This window comes from Notolabrus celidotus, chromosome 16 (assembly GCF_009762535.1).
Source record: "Notolabrus celidotus isolate fNotCel1 chromosome 16, fNotCel1.pri, whole genome shotgun sequence".
NCBI lineage: Eukaryota > Metazoa > Chordata > Actinopteri > Labriformes > Labridae > Notolabrus > Notolabrus celidotus.
In genome coordinates, this window is record NC_048287.1 from 29,398,291 (window position 1) to 29,411,509 (window position 13,219).

Here is a 13,219-nt window from a genome sequence, read left to right on the forward strand (position 1 = left end):
TCTATGGTTAGTAACTTTAATGGGACAGGCAGAGTTAAAGTAAGTGATGAAGGGGTTGGGGGGGAAGGGGGTGAGCTAGGATCCAAGTGTGTTAGTGTGCCAGTTCCCCCTGTAGTCTAGGCCTATAGCAGCATGACAAAGTTAAAAGAAAGTTAAAGTATGGAGTAAACTAAAGATTGATTGATTGATAAATATACTATAACCCAGAGTATATTTCTATTTAATTAATTAATTAATTAATTAAAAAGCCATCTAAATCATGTTGTCAGCTAAAATAAACATGGATATAAGATTTAAATGTGCATGCAATAATGGATGTTATTATTATTAATTAGTTGTATTTTATCAAATACAAAAAAAGAAACAACTATATCAGCATTATATATCAGCCAACCTCCTCACTAGCTATCAGCATAAGCTGTTGAAAACAGAGTCGACCACTGCTTCTAATAATTCACATAAGTATGGGTTGTAAAAACTCTAATCATGACTTACAAAGCAGTCACCAAAACTGCTCCAGTTCACCCGGAACCCCTCATCCAGGTCTACTGCACCCCTTCTCGCCCGCTACGCTCAGCCTCTGAAAAGCGCCTAGTGCTTCCAGCACACAAGGCCTCAAAATCAAAATCACTAGCTGGACTCTTCTCTTCTGTTGTCTCTAAATGGTGGAATGAATTGTCCAACTCCATTCGATCTGCAGAGTCCCTCTCTACTTTCAAAAGACAGCTAAAGACCCAGCTCTTTAGGAAGCACTAAGTACTTAGCTAGACTGTTCTCCACTGTTGTCCCCAGTGGCAGATCATGTCTTCCAGTTACAGTTGACTCACACTGTCCTGCTCTACTCTGGGAATCTGTGTTCAGGTCTGGAGTGACACAGCACTTGGTACTTTGGTCATTATTGCGGTGATGTTAATTGTTGATGATGATAATGGAAGGTCTTAAATGGTTTGGTTGCTTCATTGTAGATGCTCCTTATTTACTTTTGTGCATTGCCTTTACACTGCTTGGCAGTACCTGCACCCAAATGGACTTGAAGCACTTTGTTACTCTTACTGATCTTGTTTCCTCTTGTCTAGATCTTTGCTTGTGTTGTTCTTGTTCTCGTATGTACGTCGCTTTGGATAAAAGCTTCTGCTAAATGACATTGTAACATTGTAACTTTGTAAAAGTTGTTTGTATAGGTAGCTTGTCTTGCAGTATTCTGTCAGGTGTGTCTTGTTCAGTGCATTTAGTTGAAATAACATGGAATTCAAGTCTTTTTCAAATCATAAAATATTTTAAATATTTTTATTCAAAATCTTGACAGTTATAAATATTTGACAGCATTTATAGTGCCTCTTTCAAGTTTTACATTTCAGTAAATAGTTTTGGCTTACACATAAAGGAGGGACTGTTGACTCATCACATGTTACACTTAAAGTATGTACAGACAAGAAGAATACACATAAAAAAAACCTAACCATTAATGTACACAAGGCAAGAACAAGCAAGTCTTAAAGCAATAGGTTGTATGTCTTATTTTTTATGTCAACATTCACCGCACGATTACACATTTCTGTAGAAGAAGAAGATGAATGAACTGAAGTCTATGTCAGAAACAAGAAGGATTATATGAGAGACATGTATTTGGCCCACTATTACTTGAAGAAAAAGGGGAGCTTTGTTTCAAAGTGCTGGTTGTCTTGGCGGAAGTGTGGAGGGGAACGGTCTGGGTAATGTGTCCCTGATGCTGGGACAGTTGGAGATGAAGAGAGGGTTTCAATAAAGAAGGAATAAATCAGGAAGTTTAGTCCCAAAGTGTGCTTTACAAACAAACATGGCTCAAAAAGTGCTATGTACTTATTTATATACAATGTGGGAAATACCATGATGATGCTTTTGATAATTAAAAAGATATAACATGTGGTTCACATGTGCAAAAACCTCCTTAGTTATAAAAACATGAAAGTGCGTCTACAAACAGAGAGCAGGAGATCAGCAAGGTCTCTGTTCACCTCTTTATCTGAGCCTCTGTGTGTGTGTGTGTGTGTGTGTGTGTGTGTGTGTGTGTGTGTGTGTCTAACTCTGTCATGTGGTTAGAGCTGGCCGGAAATAGGCAGGATCAGATCAGTTGCTCGCAAGTAGATCCCGCTGTAAGCCATCAGATGCAGAGTGACATGTTGAGGGACAGTCAGCTCTGTATGATGCAGTCAGGTGGGTGGTTGCTTGTGTCATGCGTCATGTGACATGTCATGTTTGACATTGAATCCCTGGCGCTCTTCCATAGCCGCTGTTTGACCTCTGAGGAGGGGGGGGAGTTTAAAACATCTTACTCTGCTCAGAATAAACAAAAAGGTAATGCCACACATAGATTACATTGTTTTCAATATGAAATACTACATGGTATAAAACAGTTTGCCAAAATCACAACGTGCAAAATTTGCATCCAAAGGTTGTTTTTTTTCAAACTGCATTGTAAAAAAAGTCCTGCAGGAGTGTTATCCCTTTGTCTCCACAAACTTTAGCAGATGTTTAAGCGCCAACAGCTGATTAATACGTATGAATCCTCATAGTCCAGGTCTCCAGGTCTCCAGGTGTCCCGTTCTCTCAGCCTTTCTTCCTCTGCCTGTAAAGTTAATGTTGCTCACACACCAAACTAAACAGGCTAGCGCAGGCGGCAGGCTGTTAGCAACAAGCAACCTTTGGACCTGTTCTGATGGAATGAAATCCTATTAGACGTGTTGGCTCTCAGAGCAGCCGCGCTCCTGACCACACAGCCGTTAAATCCAAAGCTTGGTGCTCTTCAGAGCCTTCAAAATCGCCCTGCTGAGAGCGTCAGAGCAGAAAAAAGGAAGGGAGCAGGCGGAGAGATGGAAAAGCATGAAATAACCTCCTTGCTCTCTCTGTGCCCACGGCCGAGCTGCTGTAATTAAACTTTGTGCAGACCGATGTGATGAAAAAACCACGACAAAGATTACTACCTCATCTTAAATCCATGACAAACTTCCTGTCCCTCACTTCTCAAGCATTATTTGATGTGGCAATGTGATTACAAATGTGGGGGTGACGATGCCGCTGCTCCGGGTGTGGGGCTCGGGCTTCAGTCACAAGTGGCAGGGGTCGAAGGGGAACTCTGTGAGTCCTCCGTGGAGCTCCACTGCCTCCTCAGACCAGGACATGATGTCACCAGTGAGGTGGGCTCCGCAGGTCGCTTGGCCGTGGATCTCACTGGCCGTCAGGACTCTGGACCAGAATTGGAGATCAGAGAGCTCGCCCATGAAGGACTGAGTGACGTCGAAGCGGCCTCCCATGGTGTCCTGTGAGGACAAGAGGAGAACAAGGTCAGGATTGAGGAGACGTGGACACATATGAGCAGGATCTGTCAATACAACACCTGCTGAGGGATATCTACTAAGTCTACTCAGGGAATCCAAATCAGGGATCTGGGATCTCTGCTGTGATGAACATGACTCATACTTTGCCTATCTTAAGTTTCTCTAAAGCAGACTGTGTCTTACCTGTTCCTGGCCCAGGATGAAGGTCCCTCCTGGTTTGATTGAGTGCCAGGCTGACAGGTTTTGCCCTGAGCCTTTTTTCACCCCGTCCTGGTAGGCCTCCCAGACACCTTCGCGTGTCGACCACGTCACACACACATGATGCCACTTCCCGTCTGTCATGGTTATCGGCAGAGTCACCGCCTGAACGAAAATGAAGACAGAGACAGACAAAGATTTGAAAAATGTCTCAGCCCTATGCCCACAATTCAATAACATAACAGTGTTTTAATTAAGTGCTGATCTTTACAAGTAAAACAGATTTCTTTAGGCATTTAATACAATTTAATTTGAACAAATGTACCCCTCAAAAAATATATTTTGGTCTATAAAATTCTCATTTTTGAAGTTTTTGTATAAATCAAATGATTCAGCGTTACTTTAAGTTGTCACCACATGGTGGTAAGGCTTCGGGAGTGTAAATCTGTTCCTCTAAAGCTCTTAAGCAAACACAGCAGATCTCAGGAGGCTGCCCACTGAGCTGCAGATAACCTTGAGTCGGTGCTTCTGTCAGAGTTTACTCTGTTTGTCATGAGTTGATCTTGTTTGGGTTTGGATTTGTCCTTGTGTTTTATCTTTGTTTCATTTTGTAGATTCCCTTGTGTTTCACGCTTTGGTTCCTCGCCGTGTTTATTCTGTGTTATAAGTTATCCTAAACCCTTCTTGTGTAGAAACTGGAAAAAAAAGGAATCTCCAAGTGCATTCAAGTGGTTAGGAACAGTAGAGAACTTTTACTCAATGGAAAAAGTAACCTATAGAATAAATACAAATGAAAAGTTACTTGAAAAAAGATGGCTACCTTTCAAAGCAAGGACAGGATATCAATGAATATAAAGTTATGTGCCTGTAAAAAAGAAAATGTTGTGTTATGCCCCTTATATGTATGTATGTGCGTGTGTATGTGTATGTCTATGTATGTATATAGATGCATATGTATGTGTATGTGTATGTCTATGTATGTATGTGTGTATATGTATATATATATATATGTATATTTATTTTCTATTGGGTTATTTATATATGAATTTATGTATTTTCAATTTTTGTGTTTTGATTATCTTTAGATAACCCTTTCTATTTATTTTTCATTTCTATATAATTTACTTTCCAATTCTGTATGGGTGGAGGGTCACAATGTCAAAAAAAAAAAAAAGTGTTGTGTCAAAAATGTTCAAACCTGTAAGTAATGTATATCATGTATATATAACATTGACACAATAAAGTATTATATAAACCCTTCTTGTGTTGTAGTCCTTTGTGTATTTTCTTGTGTTTCCTGTTTTATTTTGTAGTTCTTGATCCCTGTGCTTCCACTTTAGTTTTACTTTCTGTCCTTCTGTGTTTCCCTCCTTTTTTGATTACCCTGATTAGTTCCACCTGTGTTCACACCTGTGTTAATTACTATGTGTATGCAGTTTCTCTGTTTCCCCTGTCCTGTGTTGGATCATTGTAAGTCGTCCTTGTGTTCACCATGAGCTTCCTTTTTTTTATTTTGTAATTTTTTGTATTCATTTTTGGGCTTTTTTGCCGTTATTGACAGGACAGCTGAAGAGAGCCGGGAGTCAAACCAGCGACCTCTGCGACGAGGACTATAGCCTTGATACGTGGGGCGCTTAGACCGCTAGGCCATTAGCGCCCCAACCGTGAGTTTCTTTTATCCTAGTGTTTCCTTTTGAATCTAGTTTCTTTGACAAGTTTTGTTCCTTTTTTGTTCTTTTCTACGCATGGGTCCTCCTCAATGTTCCTTATCGTGACACTGTTTGAGGGAAGGATTCATTCAGTTCTCTTAGAAACAGATGGAACAGGTAATAGTGAACCTGTGTCTCTCTGAAAGTCTAGCTGAGAAGTGTTGCTAGGAGCTCAGCTTTTTAGGGGGTGAGGCTCCTTATTGTTTTTCAAGGTTTAAAACATTACCTGAGTCATCTGCATCATGTGACTGCATCAGTGTTTTCAAACTTAATTACAAAGTAAAAATGAATGAAGCTGCTCCTCGCTAAACATCAGTGTCTCTGCCTCTATAATGTGAAGCTAACAGCTATAGTTAGCTCAGCTTGATTCTTGGTTAGGACCTTCAGTAAGGTCACCACTTCTCCTTCTAATGGATCAGTTTTTAATACAGGGAGGACTTTCACGCCCATCACTTCTACTTCCTCATTTAAGGAAGACACCCCTTTACTCACTGTGTTTTTGGAAAATGAGCACGTAAATTGCTACCTCATGATCACTGAGACTCTGAATACCGCTAGCCTTTCATCCACTTTGACATTAGGGCCTAGGTTATAGAGTGGTAGAAGTTGCTCTACCCACAATCCTTAAGAAACAATTATTATTTGACACTTCTGACCCCTTTTAGCGTCCACTCTGACTGCCGGGTCAAATTGACCCGAACAGTACAAATGCAATATAGTCATTTTTTTTTTTTTTTAACTTTAAAGTGGGTTAATTTCACCCGCAACATAACAGGAGGGTTAATCACAATCCTCTAATGAAATTGTTTCATTGCCCGTCTTTTCGTCAGCCTGTGATTGGATACCGTGATAATCGAGGCCTGACCTCACCTCACAACTCAGAGTACGTCACCATGGTGGAGAAGAGACAATAAAAGCTCTGACTCCACCCTCAGCTCTGAGCTCAGGTGAGCACCAACACAGAAACCATACTTCTCTTGTACTTCTCCAAATGATTTAAACACAGGTGCTTGTTAAAGAAGCTTGGAGAAGTAGGGCAATATGAGAATCTGCGCTCTCTCATACTGATGAAGAAAAAGTCATGAAAACCATTTTTCATCCACGTCATTGATCCGTCAGACGCCTGCCAAGTGTGCAACTAGAACAAAAGAGCTACGTCAGTCCCCCACCTCCTGTTAATGTCACTACTACAGACATTTAGGCTAATCAATTACTATAATCAGATTAATTGCTTTGTTGATCTGTTGTTGAGCACACAGTGCTGGGGCATTGAAACATCTGTTTTCCTGTTTTACGTCTAGGGAATCAGCCTTTCACAGAACTGAAGATTAAGTGTCTAATACACTAATGGATCATTTAGGAGAGTAAGAAGCTGAGTGAGTACATTTCAAAATCTTGTCCTGGCATTAAAAGTTGATCTTGCTGACGCGTCACTGATCTTCAGAAGTGAGTTAGAGGTCGAGTTCTTCGGGTGGGAGATAGTTGAAGAAACGAAGACGCCCTGGCCTTTGCATCATGTCTACTATTTTAAAGCCTGTGATGATAGACACCTTGGTTGAACCATGACCTTTTGTTTGGACTTTTTACCGCTATTTGAGGGCTGCAGCTTTGCTACTGACTGTAATTGGTTTGACAACACCTAAGACTTTAAAGCCTACACATAAAGTTTAAGAGTCTAATTCATTGCATCGCTCTCACCTTGTCGTTGATCAGCAGCTCCATGGGGTTGCTTCCCCATTCGATCAACACCAGCTCATTGGCTTGTCCAGGTACGGCGTAGGATATTGGAGTACCAAGTCCGGGACCTGCTCCTGCCTTTATCCACAGGCACATTGTCAGAGCAAAGATCTCGTTGATCACAGACCGCTTCATCCGGGCGTACATGTAGTTGGTCCTCATGGGGAAGTCCAGCAGGAACGCGTTGGGACTCTTTAACTTCTTGTGGTTTCCTGGAGAGACACAGTTGAGATTCAGGTTATTAACTTGTACAAGCAGCAGGCTTTAGTGGAAAATGTTTAACTGCCAGCTAGACTGCAGGTGCTACCATCTAAATTGAACCTTTCCATCTGGTTCCCTAACATTCATGCCCACTACTGTCTGCACCATGGGACTGATCAAATCACTGAGACCATGCCCCAAATCCTCAATGGTTGCAATGTGTACAGAGGGCTGTACATCCTCCGGCATGCAGGATAGTGGACCTAATAGCAGAGGAGATTTCATCTGTGTTTAAATCTTCCATGACCCAGGGGCGCTGGTGGCCTAGCAGTCTAAGCGCCCCACATACATAGACTACAGTCCTCGTCGCAGACTTATAGGAGGCCTTCTTTACGAAAGACGTAAAATTCGTACAGCTCGGCTACCGGTGGAAACTGCTCATGTTTAGCCTGGGCCATGTGCACAGGCTGGTGATCCGAGGCCTTCAGATGGCCGGCCTCTCTAAGAGGAGAGCTAAGCAGCTGGCCCGGTATTGTTCAGTCTCTGCTGTGATCGGGAGCCGTTCCATCTGGACGAGGAATCGCTGCTTCCTGTTTCCTTGTGAGCTGCTGTTTAATGTGCTGCGATGATTATGTTTGTGAGTAACTTTGTACCTGACTGTCTCCATTTGTGAAGGTGAACTGATCTTCTATTTAAGTGGATATGAATAAATACTTAAAATGTGTGTGTGTGTGTGTGTGTGTGTGTGTGTGTGTGTTCTCACCGTGGTCAGTGTGTGTGTGGTGGATCTGGCTGAGCACGGTCTCCAGCTTGTTGTGTCCCTGCAGGCTCGTCTCTTTGGCGTTGAAGGACAGTCGCCGTGGATGATGGTCTTCATGGTGGTCTTCATGGTGGTCGCCATGGTGATCGTCGTCATGGTGACCGGTGTCGTGGTAATCGTCATGGTGATCGTAGTGGTGGTCGTCGTGGTAGCCGGGCCCGTGGTCGTCCTCGTGATGTTCGCTGCTGCCGTGGTGATCATCGTGGTAACCGTGGTGGTCGTCGTGGTGATCGTCGTGGTGGTCGTTGTGGTGGTTGCCGTGGTGGTTGCCATAGTGACTGTTGTGCCGGCTGTAGTAGTGGTGGTCGTAGTGGCGCCCGGTGTTGTGGTGAGTATTGCGGTGGTTGGGCCTGCTGTTGCTATGGTGAGTGTTGCGATGGTTGTTGTTGTTGTGGTGGTCGTCATAGTGATCCGTGCGATGGTGGTTGTCTTGGTGACCCGTTCGATGGTGGTCGTCGTGGTGGTTTTCGCGGTGACCGTTGCTGCGGTGGTCGTCGTGGTGGTCGTCGTGGTGGCTGCTGCCGTGGTTATCGTCGTGGTGGCTGTCGTGGTGGTCGCCGTGATTGTCGTCATGGTGGTCGTCGTGGTGGTCGTTATGGTGATCTCGGTAGTAGCTGTGCAGCTGCTCCTCCAGCGCCGTGATCTTCCTCTGGAGGAGTTCTCTCAGCGAGCTGGAGTACGAGCTCGACGAGTTTCTGGCCTGGAGACACAAAAACACGTCAGACAGGAAGGGACCGACATGACCACCAACTGATCCTCCAGCTATGTGAGACGCTTGATTCTGATTGGTCAAAACCCCTGACAATGGTTATTAACTGTCACTAACTTGAGCAACACCAGAGACAAATTGATCACTCGTCAAATCAATCCGCAGGAAAGAGTCCCGGCCCGACTGTAAGGTGAGGTAAAACCTGTATAATTAATGGACGTAGTATCCGTGACGTCACCCATCTGTTTCTGAAGCGCTGTTTTGAAGCCAATCATTGGCGGCAGCCATATTGGAAATGCTGAACTCAACCTAACTTCATCTGAGCTAGTGTGACGTAAAGAGGCGGGCTTTGAGCCTCCTTGCCAACAGCTACAGTGTTCCTGCCTGTCAACGAAGTCCCTTGTTTTTTGAACCAGGCTGTAAACATGTTTATTTCTGCTGTAAAGATCGTCTATTTGAATGGGTGTGTATGTGATTTCCAGAGCCAGCCTCAAGTGGACACTCGATGAACTACAGTTTCTTACACTTCAGCTTTGGCTTCAATTCTCGCGGCTGGAGGTTGCTGCTTGGGCTAAAGACATTTTCCTGACATATGGGTCTGAAATAAAATATAAAGTAAGGCAAAGTTTCATCTTCAGCATCCTTATTTAATCCTGCAGATATTTTGAATATATATAATGTAATATATTTTAAAGACAATGATCATAGTAACAATGGCAACAAATTACAAATGCTAACATTTGAAATCCACATTCATAGTGCATCATAAATTTTTAACAAAAAATAAATAAAATAATACTAATAAAAATAAATGGTTAAAAAAATATTATTATTATTTTTATAATTATATATTTTTTTATATATTTAATTTAGGCCTACATATAGAAATGTTTATTTTATTTTATGTATTTCCTTTATTTCCTTTTTTAATTTAATAATTTATTTATTTTTCATTATATAGATGGTAAGTACTGTAGACACTGAGCTGTGAAAAATCAAAATAGACAGCTAAAAAAATAAATTTAACAAAAGGCTTTCAAATTAGATAATGCTGAACGAGGGCACTGTGCATGCTGTTCACTAAACCTCTGGTTTAACTATATTTAATTAAAGGTTGTTCTTCAGTTTATGTCAGGACAGGTAGGATTGATTACAGAGTTGTTTGATACAGTAAAAGGTTGAAGCTGGGCCATGAGAAAGGATTGTTTTGTTAGCTACATGTCAAGGTCACTGTCATGTTTTCAGAGCCGTCAAATCTGATCTGAGTTTAAAGTAAATGACTCAGAGTCAGGAGGTTTTTGCTGTAATGTCAGTGTTATGGAGTGAATAAAGAGGAATTACATCAGACATCAGGAGCTGCTATGGAGTATTTTTACCCCTCCCTACTGCTCCTCCTCCCTTCTCTTTCTTGCTTCCTTTCCTCACCAGCAATTCCTGCCTTGTTCCCTGCCAGCACACGCCACGATTAATAGCCTCGTCAGAGGAGATAAGGCTAATTGAAGGTGAGGCTGGCTAGTGCTCTTTGGTGTGTGGCCAGGAGCTGGTGGTGTAGACATCCTCTTAGAGGACGGAGTGACGGAAAGGCTTCGGTATTGTCTCACACCTTTGAAGGGGATTGAACAGGATTTCTGGGAGCACCTTCACTGAGCTTTCAGACCACCTGCACCAATCCTGAGGCTTTCACAGACCAGAGGGCAGCAGGGTTTTAGTCTCACAATGTGACGCCACAATCATCACACATGTGAGGCTGCAGGACAATAACACCTCCAAAAGTTAAAACGCCTATACTTTGATGCTTAGAGCTTTTTTTTTTTACTTGCTTTACACGGCTGGTTTCCTCTTATGGAGGCGATCTTTTAATCTTTCTGCAACGAATCAGGACAATGAACAAAAGCTGTTTTTGTTGAACAGGAGATCTGTTACCCTCCACCCTCGATCTTAATGTCCCTGTTCTTAATTTAGTTCACCTCCCTGGCTCTGTCATGTGATGGTTGGATACAGGTTGTTTAAGGTACGGGTGAAGGCTAATCAACTTTGGGCAGCTTCCTTTTGAGCTCAGGCCACTGATATCCAGGAGAGCGAATCGAACATCTCAGAGCAAATATTTAATGTGAGCATTGTTGTTGAGATATTAGCTTCTAGAGGTGTGGTTGTATTTGAGAAACCAATTCCAATTTTTAAATGACAAAACCACTAAAATATTTCATTACAATTAAGAGGAATTAAAATAATTTCAGCACTTGATGCACAATTGATCAAAGATATCATTCCAGTGTGGTTTAAAAACAATACCACAAGGATTAGCATTACAGTACATTGGCAGCTAACGTCACCGTCAGCTGATGCGGTGGCTGAGCTCGTGACCTGTAGTGACGCAGGATATGATCCCAATTAAGTCAAACCCTTGATAGGCTTCCGCCTCCCTACAGACATCTCAGCCTGACTTTGCAGAAACATCACTAAACGTCAATAAAGTGCGATATTTATTTGACTGTAGCCTTCTCTCTTTGTTTCACTATTTGCTGTGTTAGTGCTGCCAGAGACACCAGGTGTTGTTGCAGGACCAAGCCTCCATTCAACATGTGAAAAAACTTGGACCCCAACTTTAACCCTCTGAGATCTTTTGAATCTTCTACAAATCATAACAAGATTCAATACATATGAATCGTTTGTTTGGCTTTGGTTGAAATTAATCAGAGTGCTGCTTTTCTGTTTCACACTGGGCCTTACCTCCCAGTCCTCTTGTCTAATCTGAACTATTCTTCACCCCCAGACCGCCGTTACTGGATCACTTAAAGCAGTTTTCTAAGCAGGAAATAATACTGCCGATACATTAGATCCAGCTCAAGTAAAAACACTAAGGAGAACCTTGTGCATTGGTATGTTCTGCAAAACCTCAGCATTTGACAACTTGGAGATTGTATGCTAAGAGCTGTTAACTTCAAAGCTGGGGAGTGCATGTGACAGGAGTTTATCTCTTAGAGCATCTTTCCTAGCATCACTCAAAACATCCTAATTACAGGATGTCAAAAGCCCATCTCTTGTTTCTTATTTGTATTCCAGAAATTACCTCGACATCCCTCAGGGAGGTTTCATTTTCTATATTGTTTTCTTTTCTTTTTGGCAGCTGGATTGCAGAAAAACTGATGGTTTAGAAACAAAACATAAAAAGGACCGAATTGTAACACCAGTGTCTGAATTTAAAGACACAGTCTATAGTTGATCTGGCTGAATCGTGGTAAGGCTTCCACATCAGGAAGACTGGACTGTCCAACAGCCTTCTGGTTTCATTTTCATTCTTCCAAACTCTCCTAAAAGTGGTACTTAATTAATTTCAAACTAGTGCACGCCAGACTCAGCCTGCCAGAATGAGTTTTGGATTGTATGTTTTAGAAAATAAGAAAAACCTGATGGGCCCAATGGCTTGCTTTTGTTCATTTAATTTGATCCAATTTTGATTTTTTATCATATCCACCCCTGAGGCTTCTTAAAGGTACAGTACAGTGTTTTACAGGTTAATCCCCATCGGGGGGCCAGCTTTTCAGAACGTGCACTGCAGATTTCCAACACTCACCTGCAAGTTCTCCAGCCTCTCCTTCAGAGTCTGTAACGTTTTGCCCGTCTGCTCTGGGGAGAAGGAGCTGTGTTTTCCGTACGTAGAGCCCTTCCTGTGGTGGGTGTCCGGCCTGTGACTGCCGTGGGAGTAGTGGTGATCGTTGCTGTGGAACGGCCCGTGGTGTGAGGACGATGGCGTGTGGTGGGTGCTGTGATGCCCGTGGTGGTCATCGTGATGGCTGTCATGTGTATCATGATGGTTGTCATGATGGTTATCGTGGTGATTGTCATGGTGGTTATCATGGTGGCCGGTGCTGTGGTGACCTCCAAAGCCCTCACACAAAGTGAGCTTGGCGGTCAGCTCCCGGATGGTCTCTCGCTGATCCAGGATAGTCTCCTTTTGCCTTACAAGGCTCTCGCGCAGGTGCAAGATGGTGGCTTTGGCCTCATCGGACATCATGCCTCGCCGGCTACCACCGCTGTGGTCACTACTGTGGCCGTTGCTGCTCGTTCCATGGGGCACATTGGGAGGGGAAAAGCAGCTGGGGTCCGCATCTGGGGGAATTGGAGTGCAAACAAATTTGGGGCTAATGCCATAGTCATGATCCATGCCAGGCAAGCTGCCGGTTGCAGCAGCACATGACAGGAAGTAGTAGACAATTAAAGAGCGTAGTGGGAAGACGGGGAGGACAGACCCCAGAGAGGCTCCGATCCATTGCTGATGCCTTGCAGAGAAAGGCATGAGGCTCAGAGGACTGACGTCTCTGGCCATATTTGGCCAAGGTCCAAGTTGTTCCTTGACAAGTGACGGTCCGCCCAGGCCTTAGCTCTGTTGTGACGAACACCATGAATGGAGTTCATATGCACTGAACAGAAAGGTGTTGGGAAGAAACATATCAACAATCAAGATAATATCTCCTCCAGAACGGCACGAATCCCTTAGAGAGGAGAAGTGGCACAAAATCCAAGGCAGTGT

General features: G+C 43.1%; 1 protein-coding gene across 1 annotated transcript; it reads right to left on the minus strand.

Annotated features, from left to right (window-relative positions):
- Positions 1 to 1,307: 1,307 nt before the first annotated feature.
- On the minus strand, positions 1,308 to 13,015 carry LOC117828332. Its single transcript, XM_034705375.1, has 5 exons — positions 12,263 to 13,015; positions 7,923 to 8,679; positions 6,920 to 7,170; positions 3,498 to 3,677; positions 1,308 to 3,296 (listed from the first exon to the last, which is right to left on the minus strand). The coding sequence occupies exons 1-5, from the start codon at positions 13,013 to 13,015 to the stop codon at positions 3,084 to 3,086; spliced, it is 2,154 nt and encodes a 717-aa protein (XP_034561266.1). The 3' UTR covers positions 1,308 to 3,083.
- Positions 13,016 to 13,219: the final 204 nt, after the last annotated feature.